This window comes from Castanea sativa, chromosome 1, assembly GCF_040712315.1.
Source record: "Castanea sativa cultivar Marrone di Chiusa Pesio chromosome 1, ASM4071231v1".
Classification (NCBI taxonomy): Eukaryota; Viridiplantae; Streptophyta; class Magnoliopsida; order Fagales; family Fagaceae; genus Castanea; species Castanea sativa.
Genome location: NC_134013.1, coordinates 73,555,170 through 73,570,646, shown reverse-complemented (window position 1 = coordinate 73,570,646; position 15,477 = coordinate 73,555,170). Strand labels below are relative to the sequence as shown.

Sequence of the window (15,477 nt, the reverse complement as noted above, 5' to 3'; positions counted from 1 at the left end):
GCTTATTTTGCTGAAAATTGAAAATAATAAAAAATTATTTTTCGGTTTACTTTTAAAATTACTGTTCACATGCCTGCGCTGTTCATGTCTCATGAACAGTGCAATAAGCGCTGATTAAAAAAAAAAAAAAACACGCCTGGAACGCGGACGTCCAAAACGCGGCCGCCCAAACCAAACAAACCTTTAATTTCTATGTACTCCGAGAGACCCATTGCACGCTTGTTAATAAATTCGGTGCTATTTACTGTTTAGTTGGTCGCACAAGCCTTTAAAAATTGGTCAGAATGCAAATTCTGACTACATTGCTGGGTCATGTAACCTGTATAGCGGACCCAGAACCAATTATCATATTTATAACTCAAACTTGAAGGACAAAAAATTTAAAAAAAAGTCCTACCTTGCCCTCAAATACTCCAATTTATATTTCTGCTCACAGTCAGATACTGTAAAGTATTAAATATGTGTTCAATGTTTTTCTGAGTACAAAGCAAGTAAGGGTTCCCTCTGTCTGGCATTTACGTTTATGAAAAGAGCTTGTTCTCCTTTTGTTCTATTAAAAGCTCCTTCTTTGAAAATTTAATGCATTGTTTCTAAAGTTGATTTGGACATTTATCCATAAAAGTGGCTGAGTTTGGGTGCTGTTTTGTAGCAATTGAAAATTTTTTTTTTCTAAAAAAACATTACAATTAGGGATGACAAAAATTATACATTTTGCTAATGCATTCTACTTTGATTTATCTTAGGTGAATTTTTCTACCACGAAGAGATGTCGAGGTAAAGACGAGTTTTGCTTGTTCTGTCCTGCCTCGAATGTGTAACTATGTTTTTATTTAATATGTATTTAAATTATATATAAATATATATAATTTATTTAAGTATTATTTTAAACATTTATTTATAATTTATTTTTTGCACATATTTTATTATTATCCTCTTAAACACTATATTTTTCTCTTTCTTAGCACTCTCACAATTGCCTTTCTCCTTTCTCTTTCATCTCTACATTATTATTACTAAAGTAATCACCTCATTAGTAATGACAAAATACCTTTAGCCTATCTTTGATTTTGGTCTACCTCATTTAGGCCTATCCAACATAACCGAAGACCCGACCCACGCGGTTAAACTGACCAAACCTGAACCGTTCGCCATTCGACCTAACTACCTAGCGGTCGACGACGGGTCCCTGCCATCCCAACCTAATTTCGACGGGTCGAGTGATGAGTCTTCCCTTCCAAAACCCGATCCACCCGATCCGACCGTCATATATAATTTTCAATCAGTCTTCAGTTCACCCTTAGTTTCCCAGTTCACTCGTTCTCTCTCAATCTTTGGTTCTCACTCACTCTCTTGATCTCTCAACAGTTGACCTAAGATTCTCCTCCATCTGCGATTCTCAACAGCCGATCTGTGATTCTCCAGTTTAGAATCTTTAGATCTTCGATTCTCCGCCATCACCGATTTGCGATTCTCCTTCATCGCAACATCGCCGATCTGCAGTTCTCCATTGTCAATTTGTTGTTTTCCATTGTCGATATGTTGTTCTCCATCGCCGATCTGTTGCTCTTCTCCATCGTCCCATCTTCGATCTATAAATATCTCTGTTAGGTTTTATTTTCAGTCATTTTCTCTCTTTATTTCTTCATTTCAGTCTCTGGTAAGTTTAGATTTTCTATCATCTCTCTCTATTTCTGTTTGTGTTCTTTGGATTTGTAAGCTACTGGAGTTTGGGTGTGTAGATCTGTTCGTAAGTATAGTTTTGTTGTTTCAAATTTGTGGAATTTGTACAAGTTTGGTTTTTGATCTTTGTCTTTCGGTCGAAGTTGGATTTGACCGCCTACCACCTAAGCCCGATCCGACTTGATCCATGGTTTTTTGCGGTCAGTGGCGGGTCCTCTGTTCAGCAACTCGACATGATCAGGTCGGTTTCGGGTTGAACCCAAACTCGCACCAACTCGACCCTTGGACACCCCTAACCTCACTTTTACCCCACGTGAGTTTTTCTTGTCCCGAAGAAACAATATAATGGGAGACAGGGCACCCCTGATTAGACCTTGCCCTCACTCCATTGTAATTCTTGCTAAAAATTGTTTTCTTGTGTTTTTGTTTTAGATTTAAAAATTAGCTCATAAGTTTATGGAGCTCATGTAAAGAAATTTGTACCTTTATTATCACTTTTTCACATGCCATGCATATGTACACGTGCAAGATGGAAATAATACCCTTTTTAATTTTTTTTATCCATTAGTTTTGATAAATATAATATTGATGTGGCACCTCGATTTGATCTAGCTGGCAGCTATGTGCCTCCTCCATAGTAATTATCAAGATGAGGCTTTTGGGGGGACCACTCAAACCTACTTTAATCAGAGATCAATAATCTCATAAATAAATGAGTTCAGATGTCTTTAAAGTATTTGTTAATAGACAAAATTTAGTTACAAAATTGGTTGTTTACACTCTTAATACACATGTCAAATTTTATGTCAATTAGATATTATATACCATATGATCTATAAGATTATATTTTATGCATAATTTTAAACTACAAAAACTAGCAATTTAAACAATTTATTAATGGCATAGCTATTAATATTTAATTTTCTAGAAATTTTGCAAGACTGGAGGATGTATGAAGAAGATGTAATTCAATGGTGGAATTCTTAAAATTCACTTCCAATAAAAATATATTGAATAAGGTTGTAGCCTTAGGCTACAACTAATTTTGTAGCTAAACTTTGTCTTTTGTTAATGATCTATTTTAAAAAAGTTTTGAAACTACTTTTATAGGAAATAGAAAAAACTATAAAAGAATTTTTTTTTCTCTCTTTTTCCATAAAATTTTTTCATAAATATTTCCTTAACAAATACTCTTAAGGCACCCATTAGCAAAATTCTATTTTAATTGGCCAAAATCATGAAATCCAAGGGGAAGGTTTTCTTGTGAGAATTCAATTTTGAAACCCCATTCAGGAATCAAGAAGAAACGTGACACAAATGAGAAAAAAAAAGATCAGTGAGGAAAAGATATGATCAATATATATCATTGAAATTAACAGTGATTTCCATAAGATTAAACTTTTTACACTCCCTCTAATTTATGCATTAATTAGAGATTTCTCCACGGGCAAGCTCACCAGATGATTATATCTTTGCAATTAACTGCATCATTAAGTTTTCTCTTACCATTTTATCATTAAAAGCTCAAACTCAATTCACAAAAATAAAAATCATTTATTTGATATCGTAATTGTTGGCCCAATTAGTGGTTTTACTTGTAAGAAAGTAATCATATGGTGGGTTCATTGTCCTTATGCCTAAATTATAGAGAAAACCTTTCAATGTGAAATTGAGTGGTCATATTTAATTGCACTTGGTTGTCGAGAGTCTTCTAACTCAAATAATTGACATTTTTTGAAGTTTTCAACGAAAATATCTAAGATTTAAATCCTCCCATCCTCAATTATCAGTATATAAAAAAAATTGTAGTTTGTACGAAGCATTTGTTTTGTTTTGTTTTGTTTTACATTTTGTGAAATATATATTACCGCTGTGAATACCATTAATTAGAAAAAGAAAATGTTATACTCCATCAAGTTTTACTCAAATTGGAGAAACCTTACTCTCATTTAATGGCCTGTTTGGATGGAGGAGGGAAGGAGGGGGAGTGAAGAGGAATAGTGTATAGTTGACTAAAAATAAGTTAATTTTGTGCTAAATTTACTCTATTTCTCCTCCCTCTCCCTCAATCCAAATGGACCATAAGTGATTTTTTTTTGTTTTTTTTTTTGTTTTTGTTTTTTGTGTGGATACAAGATAGAATTTCTACTTTAATTTAATCTAAGTGCATATATTTGTGAAGCTTCCTCTTAGAGACTTGAACTCCGGCCCTTACCTCCCACACCCTACAAGCATTTATACTTGTAAAATGACCACTGTATCAAAGAGAGCGATGATGGCCATTACCATAAGTGATTTTAATGTTGGCAATTATGAAAAAGTTCATTATTACATTTAATTTATGAAAAGTTCGAAATCGCCCAGAGCCGGTACAAAGTGATGTGGTGGCAGTGAACTCATCGACAAACTATTTTCTCAGTTCATCGATGGTACAAAGCACACACATAAATTGCATAGGAAGAGCTCATTTAATAAGCACAGTTGGGCTCAGTCGAGTCAATTTAAGACCCATGTGAGGTGCATTATACACTGAGTAAATGCTCTTGTAGAATAAAAAGATATGTATATATAGGGGGAAATAATAAAAGAAAAAGGAAAAACATGTATGGTGTCTTTCACATCTAAACTGTGGCCAAAAATTCACCATGAATTGTTCCACAGCTTTCAACACAGCCTGGATTCATGATCCTCATTAATGGCAATATAGCTTCTAGTAATATTTTTTTTCTCATTTTTTATGTGATGGCTTATCTTGAAGTGTCCCATGTGGATTTTTTTGGCCATTTCTTTATTAATTTTGTTTTAAAAAAATTGACCCTTTTTTTTTTTTTTTTTTTTTTTTTTTTGTATTCAGCAAAAAATGGATATTTTAGGCATCCACTCATTGTTTTATTTTTTCTTTCATAAGAATATTTTGACATCCAGTTTATCTTTGTTTCTTATACTAGTGATCATGAATAGCATTAATTTTAAGATCATATGACATACAGGGCCCGCATGAGTACCATAGAGTATTATATGCCGACAAATTTATATGTAGTCCATATATTTTTTTTAGTAAACAGTAATATTTATTAGAATACATACGAAAATAGTAATATTAGTATTTTAGATTAGATTTATAATATATTATATAAGTAGAGTACAATTATAAAAGGACGTAACCTTTGTAGTTGTAGACTGAGGTTATAAACAGCGGATATTAGATACTCACAACCAATGTGGGATACACATTTTTTTTTTTGAGAAAATAGTAATACTTATTACTTTATTAGAACACATATGTAGCTCAATTAATTGTTAACTATGAGATTAATCTTTTTTAAAAAAAATTTTTTGTGAGAGAATTAGGTTTACTATTTGTTTCTTTGTTTGTGTAATTCCGCTGCAGTTATAATTTAAAAACAATCACAATTATATGGTTCAAATTATATATTATTTTGAGAAAATGCTAAAATTAAAATTATACTTGGTATTAGCTTACACCTTTATTAAACCATAGAATTCTAATATATATATATATATATATATATATATATATATATATATATATATGATTTAGAATTTAATTGGATTTAGATATTTTGGTTTTTGCATCCAATAATTTATGTACCATAAAAATTAAAAAAATTAAATGGACACGTGGCGTGAAATTGGACTCCAGTTGAAATCCAATTTAGAATCTAATTGGATTTGGACTCTTCGATTTTTACACTCAATAATTAATTTGGCACAAACAATTGGACTCCAATTGAAATTCAATTTGGATTGTAATTTAGGCCCTGTTTAGTTTATCTTTTTTCATCATTCATCTCTCTTCACTCAATTTTCGTCACTCATTACTCATCACTCATCACTTATCACTCATTACTCATTACTCAAAATACCTCAATTTCTTATACCCACCCGTTTGGCACACATAACTCAACTTGTCATCACTCAAATTTTTCATCTTTTTGTAGGCCCCATACCTGTAACTTGGTCAAAGCAAAGCTGTTAGCCTACCCACCACAAACCCATCGGAAACCCACAGCCAGTACAAACCCCTAAACAACCACCAAATCAACCTAACACACCAAACCCCAAACCCACGGCCAAACCAAAACTTACAAACACCACCATAATCACACCCACTTCTAAAATCTCAAACCAAATACCAAACCCACACTAGTGACCACCACAATCAAACACACAGCCCATGCCCACTGGAAACCCACACCACAATCAAACCCATGACCCACGCCCACTGGAAACCCACAACTTGAAACTTGATTTGAAATCCACGGCCATGACCCATACCCATAGACGAGACCCACCCTCGCTAAAACAGACCCATACACGAGACCCACCACCGAAACGTTGACCACTGATTCAACTCCAGCCACCGATTCAACTCCACTATCGAAATTCACCACCGAAACGCCACACATCAATACCTAACTCCACCATTGAAGCTCCACCACAGATGAGAAGAGATAGATTAAAGAAAAACAATGAGAATAGAGAGAAAAGTAAATGAAACGGAGAAGAGAGAAATAGAGAGTAAAGGCAAAAAGACCCGTTGGAGCTGCACATGGATGGGACGGGACACTGACAATGGGACCTGTTTGTGCTGAAAAATTACAAAATTGCCACCGATATCCCATAACTCATATCTTGAAAACAAGCTCTAGCAGTTTTTGAAATTGGTAACTCAACTCTCTAAAAACTCATTTTTGTTAACTAAGTTAACACACCCAAAAATCATCCAAACAATGTTATGGTTGTGGGCCCCACAAATTTTGGGTTATGAGTTAACAAAACTCAATTTTGTTAATTCAGTTTTGCAAAATCTAAACAAGGCCTTAATTTTCTTTGAACTTTGGCATTTATATATATATATATATAGAGAGAGAGAGAGAGAGAGAGAGAGATTTGATAGTGATGTATTAGAATATTTATTAGATGATTAAGATCATCTGTTTTTCATGAACTCATATTTTTGAGTAATTAATGCTATAGGCATAACAATTTTCACAATAAAGAAGTGTCTCAATATTGATTAAAAACAAATTGAATTCATCATTTATTTTGTTTTACTTCTTGAAAAAAAAAAAAACTAGTTTGTATACAAGAAGACAATTTTCACTATTTACAGGAGGCCGGCCTGATATATATAGGAGTATTTCAAGTTTCATTTGTATTTTTACAAAATTAATTTACTAAAAAAAAAGCACCGACAAATTAGAGCAGGCACGTAGGGGCCGGGATAAAGAAAAAAGCTGTACAGAGAAAAGCATGCATTGCTCATACTAGTAACTAGTAGAGACATTGTTTGTGTTATAATAGGTCAAAAAGAAAAGCAACAATCAAAGCCTGGGACGTCTTATCAACACATTAACTACTCTTTACCCGTCTCCTTGGTGACTGTAATGTTCAATGGCAACGTGCATGGTGAATGTGCATTGTCTAGGTGATTAAGCTCATTCTAATCTTATTGGCTTTTAGATAAATATTACACTTTTTATTATTATTATTATTACTATTATAAATAAGATTGTATAACCCGGCTTTTTTGTTATTGCCCTCAAATTAAAAGTTTGAAATTGAAAGATTATTACGTTAATTACGTTGAGAATTTGTGCACACTATATCAAATTTTGGAAGCACAGGAATTGGATTTTGAACTGTACATTTCCTGTTAAAGGAATGCTGAGCCATTTGATTTCTAATTAAATATGATTTTCCTTCAGTGCATATACCAATATTGTATCATATATCTTAGTTAGACTTAAGAGGCCATGTTTGTGCAAAAAAAATTGCTTGAGCAATTTCATAGATACAATTAATTTTGCAATACATTTTACAGCTTGTTAAAGTGACCATTTATGATTAAAGTTGATGTAGTGTTAGCCGTGTCACTGTAGTGGCACTGGCAAGTATGTAACACATGGTAGATGAAAATGAAGGGTTTGGCACGTGGTGGCGTTTTCTACTCTGCAAAACCTTATATTTTGATGCGTGTAGGCATGTGAGGCTTAGCTATTTCTGGTGTGGTTGGTCTTGTCATTCTCTGATTTTGTGATTCAAGTTGTTGGCTGCTTAAATCTGAGCATGAATTGACCTAGATTTTGATAGAATAGAATAGCATTAATGGTTTAGTAGTAGTGGCAATGGTGTTTGATGCAAAGTGCCTAAGATATGGAGAATAACTTTTTAGAGACCGTAAAATTGTGTGTAAAATTGTATAAGAGACTGTCTTTATATACGAAGACATATAAGTGTTGTATAAGTAATAGATGTACAATAAAAGTAGAGTACAATGGACCTAGGCCTTTGGGCTTGTATTTTAATAAACTAATCCCTGATATGGCTTTTTATGCACTAATAACATCTTATGTTAACAGTTATGAAAAAAATTGTGTAGAATTTTTTATCCTTAGATAGACTTATTGATTGATTCAAATGTGTATGAATAAAGAAAGTGAAGTGGACCTATAAAATAAAAGGATGGAGTCATTTCTAATATCTAAAGGGTTATATATATATATATATATATATATATATATATATATATATTTTTTTTTTTTTTTTTTTTTTATGGGAAGGGGTTAGTTAGGATTGAGTGGGAGGGAGGGGGAGTAGAGTGAAGTCAAGTAGGGTTGTCCAGAAATTAGAAGAGTAGATTAGAATTGGCCATAAATTACTAACTATAAATTACTAACTTTGCTCTACTACCCCTCCTACTTAATTTCCCACCAATTTTACTGCTCTCTACTCTCCCTTAATCTAAATTGGCGTGAAGTATGAAGCATGCGTCTCCCAAAACCCCAGCTCCCAATACCATGCTAAGTAATGAATGGTTGATTTCTCATGCAGCCAGCCCACTTTGATGGAGGATACATAGCATTGTTTTCAAAGAAGAAATTTCAGTCCTTAGATATAATGTCTATCGATCTGGCATGCACCTTGGTATATTAGGTGCTTGTGGAGGCATAATAGTTACACACTAAAAAAAACATTCTAGTGCAGGTGAAAGACATTGATTGAATGGTAGCTACAACATCAGATGCATGAGTTCTAATTTATGGGATTGAAATGTATGGGATAGGATTCTTGTCTCATTTGGAAAGAGGAGGAGCAAGCCGATCTTGTGGAGATTCAGTGTCTCTGCACCTAGCAAGGTGGTACCCTAAAAGATAAGACACCAAATAAATAAATAAAATCCTGAACAATTATTTTGTTCGGCTACATATATTTTTTGTACACTCCTCTTTGATACCAAAAAGATATGACATCTGCTTCCCCAACAGACCATGTCTCAGTCTTTGAATGCGCATCTTAACACATTTAGAGGCTGTTTGACAAGGTAGTTATAACATATTTTAAACAATATTACACATATTTTTACACACTTTTTCATCTACACGTATATCAAAAACACCCAAACAACACAACTCAAACTACTCTCCCAAACACCTCCTTATTTTTAGGATCGAAATGCATATACATATACATACACACAGACACACATATATATATATATATATATATATATTTCAGAATTATAGTTAAATGATTAAATTTTTTATTTTTTTTAAAGTTTAAACTTTTTGGATAATTGATAATTTATCATGGTAAGAGAGCAGGAACTCTTGAGTTTGATTCTTATCTTCACTTTATCTCTCATTTAAAATATTAAAATTCGTGTGTGTTGAGCCTCGCTTATATTAAGGAAAAGTTTAGACTCATGCAACCACATGCGAGCGGGGGGAAGTTTTAGAAGTATAATTAAGTGATTACGTTCAGCTTTTGTTACTATTGATAATTTATTATCCTAAACATTTTTTTTATTTTTGTTTTTTGTTTTCTTCTAAATAATAAATCAAAACAGGTGTAAATCTTCAGCATTAACCACTGCAATGCTCAGACTCCCTCTATTATTTTCCCCCACTTTTCAGAACATTATGGCAAGTATCCATAGCTTGTTAGCAACATCCATGATCTTGTCCATGGCTTGTCCTCCAACTAGCTAGCTACATTATGGGATTTTTGACCCCAGAGCAAGACGCTTTGAAGCCATCTGAGTCATCCATTGAATTAGCCACTTCCATTATTTTGCCGAAAGATCAAAAGGTCAGCAGACCAAAAGATCGAACCAATATGGGGGGACCATAGATGTATATATATATATATCGACAATTCGTTGTCAGACAGATTATTAGTGCTTCTTGCAGAAGAAAAATGAAAGCACTCTTTCTTATTGGTCCACTGTCCAATTTCATATCATTATCATGTATTACCCGGACGTGCTTTCATATCTTCCATAAATTCCATATGATATCAAATTAAAAAGAGTACCATATATAGTGTTTTGCAAAAGATTTAATTAATAGAATTAGAGAGTCAGATGTGAGACTTTTTTTAGTGATTACTATAGTGCACTGCTCTTCATTTAGGCTAAAAAAATATGTTAAAGTCTTGAGAGGTCTAAGCTAAATTGGAAGATTGATGCCAATCCTTCACCTACATCATGGATAAAAAATTTACTATATATGCCAATTGATGGAAAAGTCAAACAAATTAAGGCTCACAGCATTAGGGTTACTTAGCTAGTTGTATTACACTATTAAATGTAGCCATTGAATAGTGAAGTGATCTGAAAAGGAAATGAAAAAGAATGACGTGGACAACCTATAAAGAAAATTTGTCTTATCGTAGCACTCATTAGATGACTAAAAGTGATTAGATCAGGTATGTGTTGCTTATTATCAACCATCAAATAAGATTTTGTTCCACCAAAAATAATGCCACGTCAATATAATTGTCTCACAACCATAAAAAGAGGAGAGGAGAGAAAGTGTGCTCACCACCTAGCTATCAACATTGCAAATACTTCCTAAGCTAATCAAAAATAGTTGTGATATATGGTCACTTGGATTCACTTTTTATGTAATTTAAAACATCGTCATGCTGATCATTGCATATATCTTTCGGTTTAGATCTGGGAGAAGTAATTAATAGAAAGTCTTGCTTTCAATTTCTATATATATATATATATATATATATATATATATAATTTTTATTTTTACTATTAATATTGTAGCTTGGATTAATGTACCATGTGGGTGTATGCAGAAAAAAAAAAAGTACCATGTGCGTATTAGCTAGTCTTCCATTTCAAATTAAAGTACTGACTTTCTTCGGATTAGGTACAATTTTAATAAGAATCTCAATTAATTCTAGAAGAAAACAGCAGTGAATTTAATTGATTTCTCGAAGAAATTGGTATGTACGAGATGATCTAGAGAAATGGACTATATTAGGTAAGTAATAGTATTATAGTAGAGAAATTCTTTGCGCAGCTTTCTTGATACAGTGGTTAGCCTTTTTTTTTTTTTTTTTGGTCAAGCTAACGAGTACCCTTAGAATAATGGTTAAAAATTCATTTTAAGAAAGTTTTAAAATCACTATTATGGAAAATGAAAAAAACTATCAAAACATTAATTTTTTTTTCTCTTTTCACATTAAAATTTTCTTTAAATAAATTATTAACCATTACCCTAAGAGTATCTGTTAGGATTTTCCTTTTTTATTTAGCCAAAATTTAGCCTTTTGGGCATTTTATATAAGGTTATTCAATTAGATTTAACCATATAGCTTATAGGCCAAGGCAGCACAAGCATATGACTTATTGACTATGCATTTTCTTGTATATTTAGTTATAGCTTCTAAGATCACATGGTTGAATTTAGTTGAAGATTCTAAGGTAGTAGAAAGTAGTATTTGAGTTTTATCTTTCTCTTATATAACCGTCATTATAGAACGAATCCAATTAGTTTTTACATGAAAAAAGAGTATCAATTTGGTGAATTTTTTTTTTGAAAGAGTTTCAACCTATGACGTCCATTCCTGATAATAGCTCTTTATTATCAGATCAAGATACCAATAAATTTTTGGTGAAATTAAAAACAACTTTTTATTTTCTTTATTTATTTTTAAACCTCATTCCCTTTTTCTTCCTTTGAGAATTCATCACCAGACAAATTTTGGTTTTGATTTCGTTTTTTGCTTTCCAATGTAAAAGTTCTGACTTCATGAAGAGAGAGAGGGAGAGAGATATCTTGCTTACAAGCAGGAATGCGACATGAAACCAACAGCAATAAATCAATCATAAATACATCTCTTATTGGACATGTCTATATATATATAATATAATATAATATAATATAATATAATATAATATAAAGCTTTATACAAAGACATGGGTAAAAAATGTCATAGAATCAGTTACTTCCACAGGACCATATATTACCCTTGACAACTCAGGTCCGAATGAAAATTCAAAGGTTCAAAAGGAAGAAAAGGAGACACAGATTTTCATCACGGATGAACTATGAACATTTGACATGAGAGAAAGAAAGAGATTGCCAAAACTGTAGTGTTGCTTTCACAGCATTTTCAAGCATGTGAAGCATTTCATTGTTCTAAATAATTTGTGGAAGCAAACAAAACTGCTTTGGCAACAATATTTCTCTATGATTGCTACTTTTTTTTTGATAAACATGATTGCTACTTAATAACAATAAAAAACAAATCAATAGCTCTTCACGACTTGGCTTGAGGAGTGTGGTACTGTGGCTTACTTCTACTTCAATTCATGGAAATCTCTTATTTAGAACATTGGTGAATCAGAAGGAGAAGAATTCACCAAATTGAGAATGCTATTCCAATAATTCTTGTTATCTTCATAGTACTCATGACTGCCATCAGCATTGTCTGAATCACCTCCTCCATCTGATAAACTCCTATCATCAGAATTGTTAAGCAAAAGATTAGTGAACCCATCTTCTCCCATAACATGTCCACCACTAGTACTCCATGTGCTAGCTTCCATGGAAATTGACATGTCATGTAGGCTAGTAGCTCTAAAAGTACACAATGAATTACTTTCATGATTATTGTTCTCCATGCCGTCTTTGTATTCAAAGCCTTTCCAATCTTGTTCACCTTCTTCTTTAACAATTCCAACCTCTGAATTAGAAGCTGAAGTAGTGCCGCCAACAAACTCAATCACAGGCATTGAATTCTCACCAACCGATCCACCAGTCATAGTTGGTGGCACATTCTCTGAAAATGTTAGAGTTGAAGTGGGAGACTCAAGGTCACTATTGCCAATTCCTGTTGCTACAAGACCACCATTGCCTTCACTTGATTTAGACCACGCACTAGTACCATTCCAACCTTTTAGTACATTCAAAGACCTTGAAGACATAGGCAGAGCTGAAGTGGAAGCAGAAGATGAAGAAGCATGATTGGCAAGCTGATGATGTTGTTGGTTGAATGAATGTGAACGCAGCTTTGATTCTCTAACAAGTCTTGCTTCAGCTTCAAGCCTAGCACTTTCCCACTGAGCCATATGACTAAGATTTGCTGCATTCTTGGTTTGACCATCATTACAGAGTAAGGTATCATTTTTGGGCTTGTGGGTCAAAGGGTCAATCCCCATTTTGGCTAACCTTTTCTTAAGATGGGTATTCCAGTAGTTCTTGATCTCATTATCTGTTCTCTTAGGCAAGTGAGTAGCTATAGCCGACCACCTAAGGCCAAGACAACAAAGATCTCAAAATACACTAATAGAAAAACCCTAGAAATTATCAACTAGTACAAGCAAGTATCAATATTGTTTTGAAACATCTAATTAAAGACAAAAGGCACTCTGATCATCAGCATGTGTACAAGAAAGAAACTTCAGTTTCTATGACATGTTGAGGAAAAAAACAAATGAAATTAAAGATCCTTTGCAGTTTTATTATGTTCATTTTCTTTTCGGCCATGAAGATTCTCTGAGTTCTAATATAACCCATTTAATAAAATTGGGCGTCAGAAAATTAAAAAAAAAAAAAAAAGGAAATTACAGAAAGCATATTTTGAAATCTGGGTCAAAATAGGAATTTGGGTTGGTGATAGGACGGAGTGAGTGGTTGAGGAAATTGAGAGAGGTCATTACATTTAAAGCATATGTAGTATTGGGGTGAATAAATTCAAATAGGAGAAAAATTTTAGTTTGCAGTAGAAAAACCAAACTAAGGAAAGCAGATAGTACATTTGGTTGTAACAAAGGAAGATAAGACTAAGATGAAGCATTGAAATTTTTTATTTATCTTTTTTAAGAAGGAAAATGTTAAAACTATTGCCAATTTTACCGAAAAAGTTAAATGTACTAAAATTTGAAACACTATAAGCAATTGCATCCATGAATTTTACAGCATGGAAGCTTCAAGACTAAGGAAGAGGGTAAAAGAATAAAGCTTCAAATTGTACCGTACTAACCACAAAAAGTAGAAGCCACTATCTAGGTTTGTTATAAAAGAAAAAGGTAGCTAGCATGGCTAAGTTAATTAACACAAAATAATTACTCAAACAACAAATGTTGATATATTTACAAGAATGTTTTTTTACCTGTTCCCTAAGAGGGCATGAAGTTGAATGATGGTTTGTTCTTCTTGCAAACTGAACTTTCCTCTCTTAATATCAGGTCTAAGATAATTAGTCCATCTCAGTCTACAGCTTTTCCCACACCTTTGTAGTCCTACAAACATAAACAAAGATGTCAAAGTCTACAACAGTGAACTAAATAAGCTTAAAACCTTTTACTATTATTTATATCAACTACAAATTAAGAACTAATGAAAGCAAATTAATCACCAGCTTTTGCAGGCAAGGCACGCCAGCTTCCATGGCCATGTTCTTCAATATAAGCTAAGAGTTTTTGATCTTCTTCTGGTGTCCATGGTCCTTTCTTCAAGCCCACCTTTTCACAACATGGTGACCTACCCATTTGGAAGTGGAAATCAGCAAAGTGGGTAACTAGCTTTTGCTTTCCTTTATATAATACTAAGAGTTAAAAAAGAGAAACTAAGTTTTGTTGAGATAAAGAGAAGGAAAGAGGAGGGTTTGTGTTTTTAAATGAAGAGATGGGCTGAGAAGAAAGGTCAGCGACATATATGTGATGAAGGAATTAATATCACCATAGTATATATAAGACTTGCATGCCAAAACTGCCCTTAACTTCCAACTGAATTTTGTGGCATATTCCATGCTGTAACCTTGTAACCAAAAACCAACAGTGCAAAAAAGTACTCAAATTTTTAATTTAATTTAATTTTTTTTTATTTTTATTTTATAATAGTTTTGTGTTGTAGACTGTTGGCTTTTGTTTTTTCTTACAAGAAATGGATACGGGAGATTCAAACTCATCAATTTGTTCTTATCGAATCAGACAATACCATTGAAATACACTGTTCTTGACTTGTTTAATTTATTAGATTTTCTATTAGGGTTTAAGATTTTGAATTTTCTACTAATAAAATTTACTTACTTATAAGAAAAGTTAAATTGTTTCGTTCTCTTTTTACATAATAATAGATTACATTACTTTTTAAATGAACCAAAGAAATAAGTTGGAAATTTATTTTTTGAGAAAAAGTTGGAAATTTATAGTAATGAGTCTCATGAATTTTTTCAAGGGTAGTCTCCAAGAATTAATGGTTTTTTGGCTATGTGCGGTTTTTTGGCTATATATGTGCGGTTTTACTATCACTTATGATGATGACTATTATTTCCTAATATGACCCATTTCAATACGGTGGATCTATAGATAGTATTACGTACCTATTAGACAAGAATATAGTTTAGTATAAAATGTCATTACTTGGAAAGGAAAATGCAATATTTTGCGGTTAAGTGGGTCATCGTGCAATGAAACAGTAATTAACGAAGGGTAGATGTGGGGGCATGAACTTTGAGTACCAAAAA

The 15,477-nt window shown here is 32.8% G+C and overlaps 1 protein-coding gene across 1 annotated transcript; it reads right to left on the bottom strand.

Moving 5' to 3' along the window:
- Positions 1 to 11,897: 11,897 nt before the first annotated feature.
- LOC142638992 (transcription factor MYB106-like) lies at positions 11,898 to 14,633 on the bottom strand. The gene is made up of 3 exons (XM_075813079.1): positions 14,368 to 14,633; positions 14,122 to 14,251; positions 11,898 to 13,259 (listed from the first exon to the last, which is right to left on the bottom strand). Exons 1-3 carry the CDS (start codon positions 14,498 to 14,500, stop codon positions 12,335 to 12,337), a joined length of 1,188 nt encoding a protein of 395 aa, XP_075669194.1. The 5' UTR covers positions 14,501 to 14,633; the 3' UTR covers positions 11,898 to 12,334.
- Between the last annotated feature and the right edge of the window lie 844 nt (positions 14,634 to 15,477).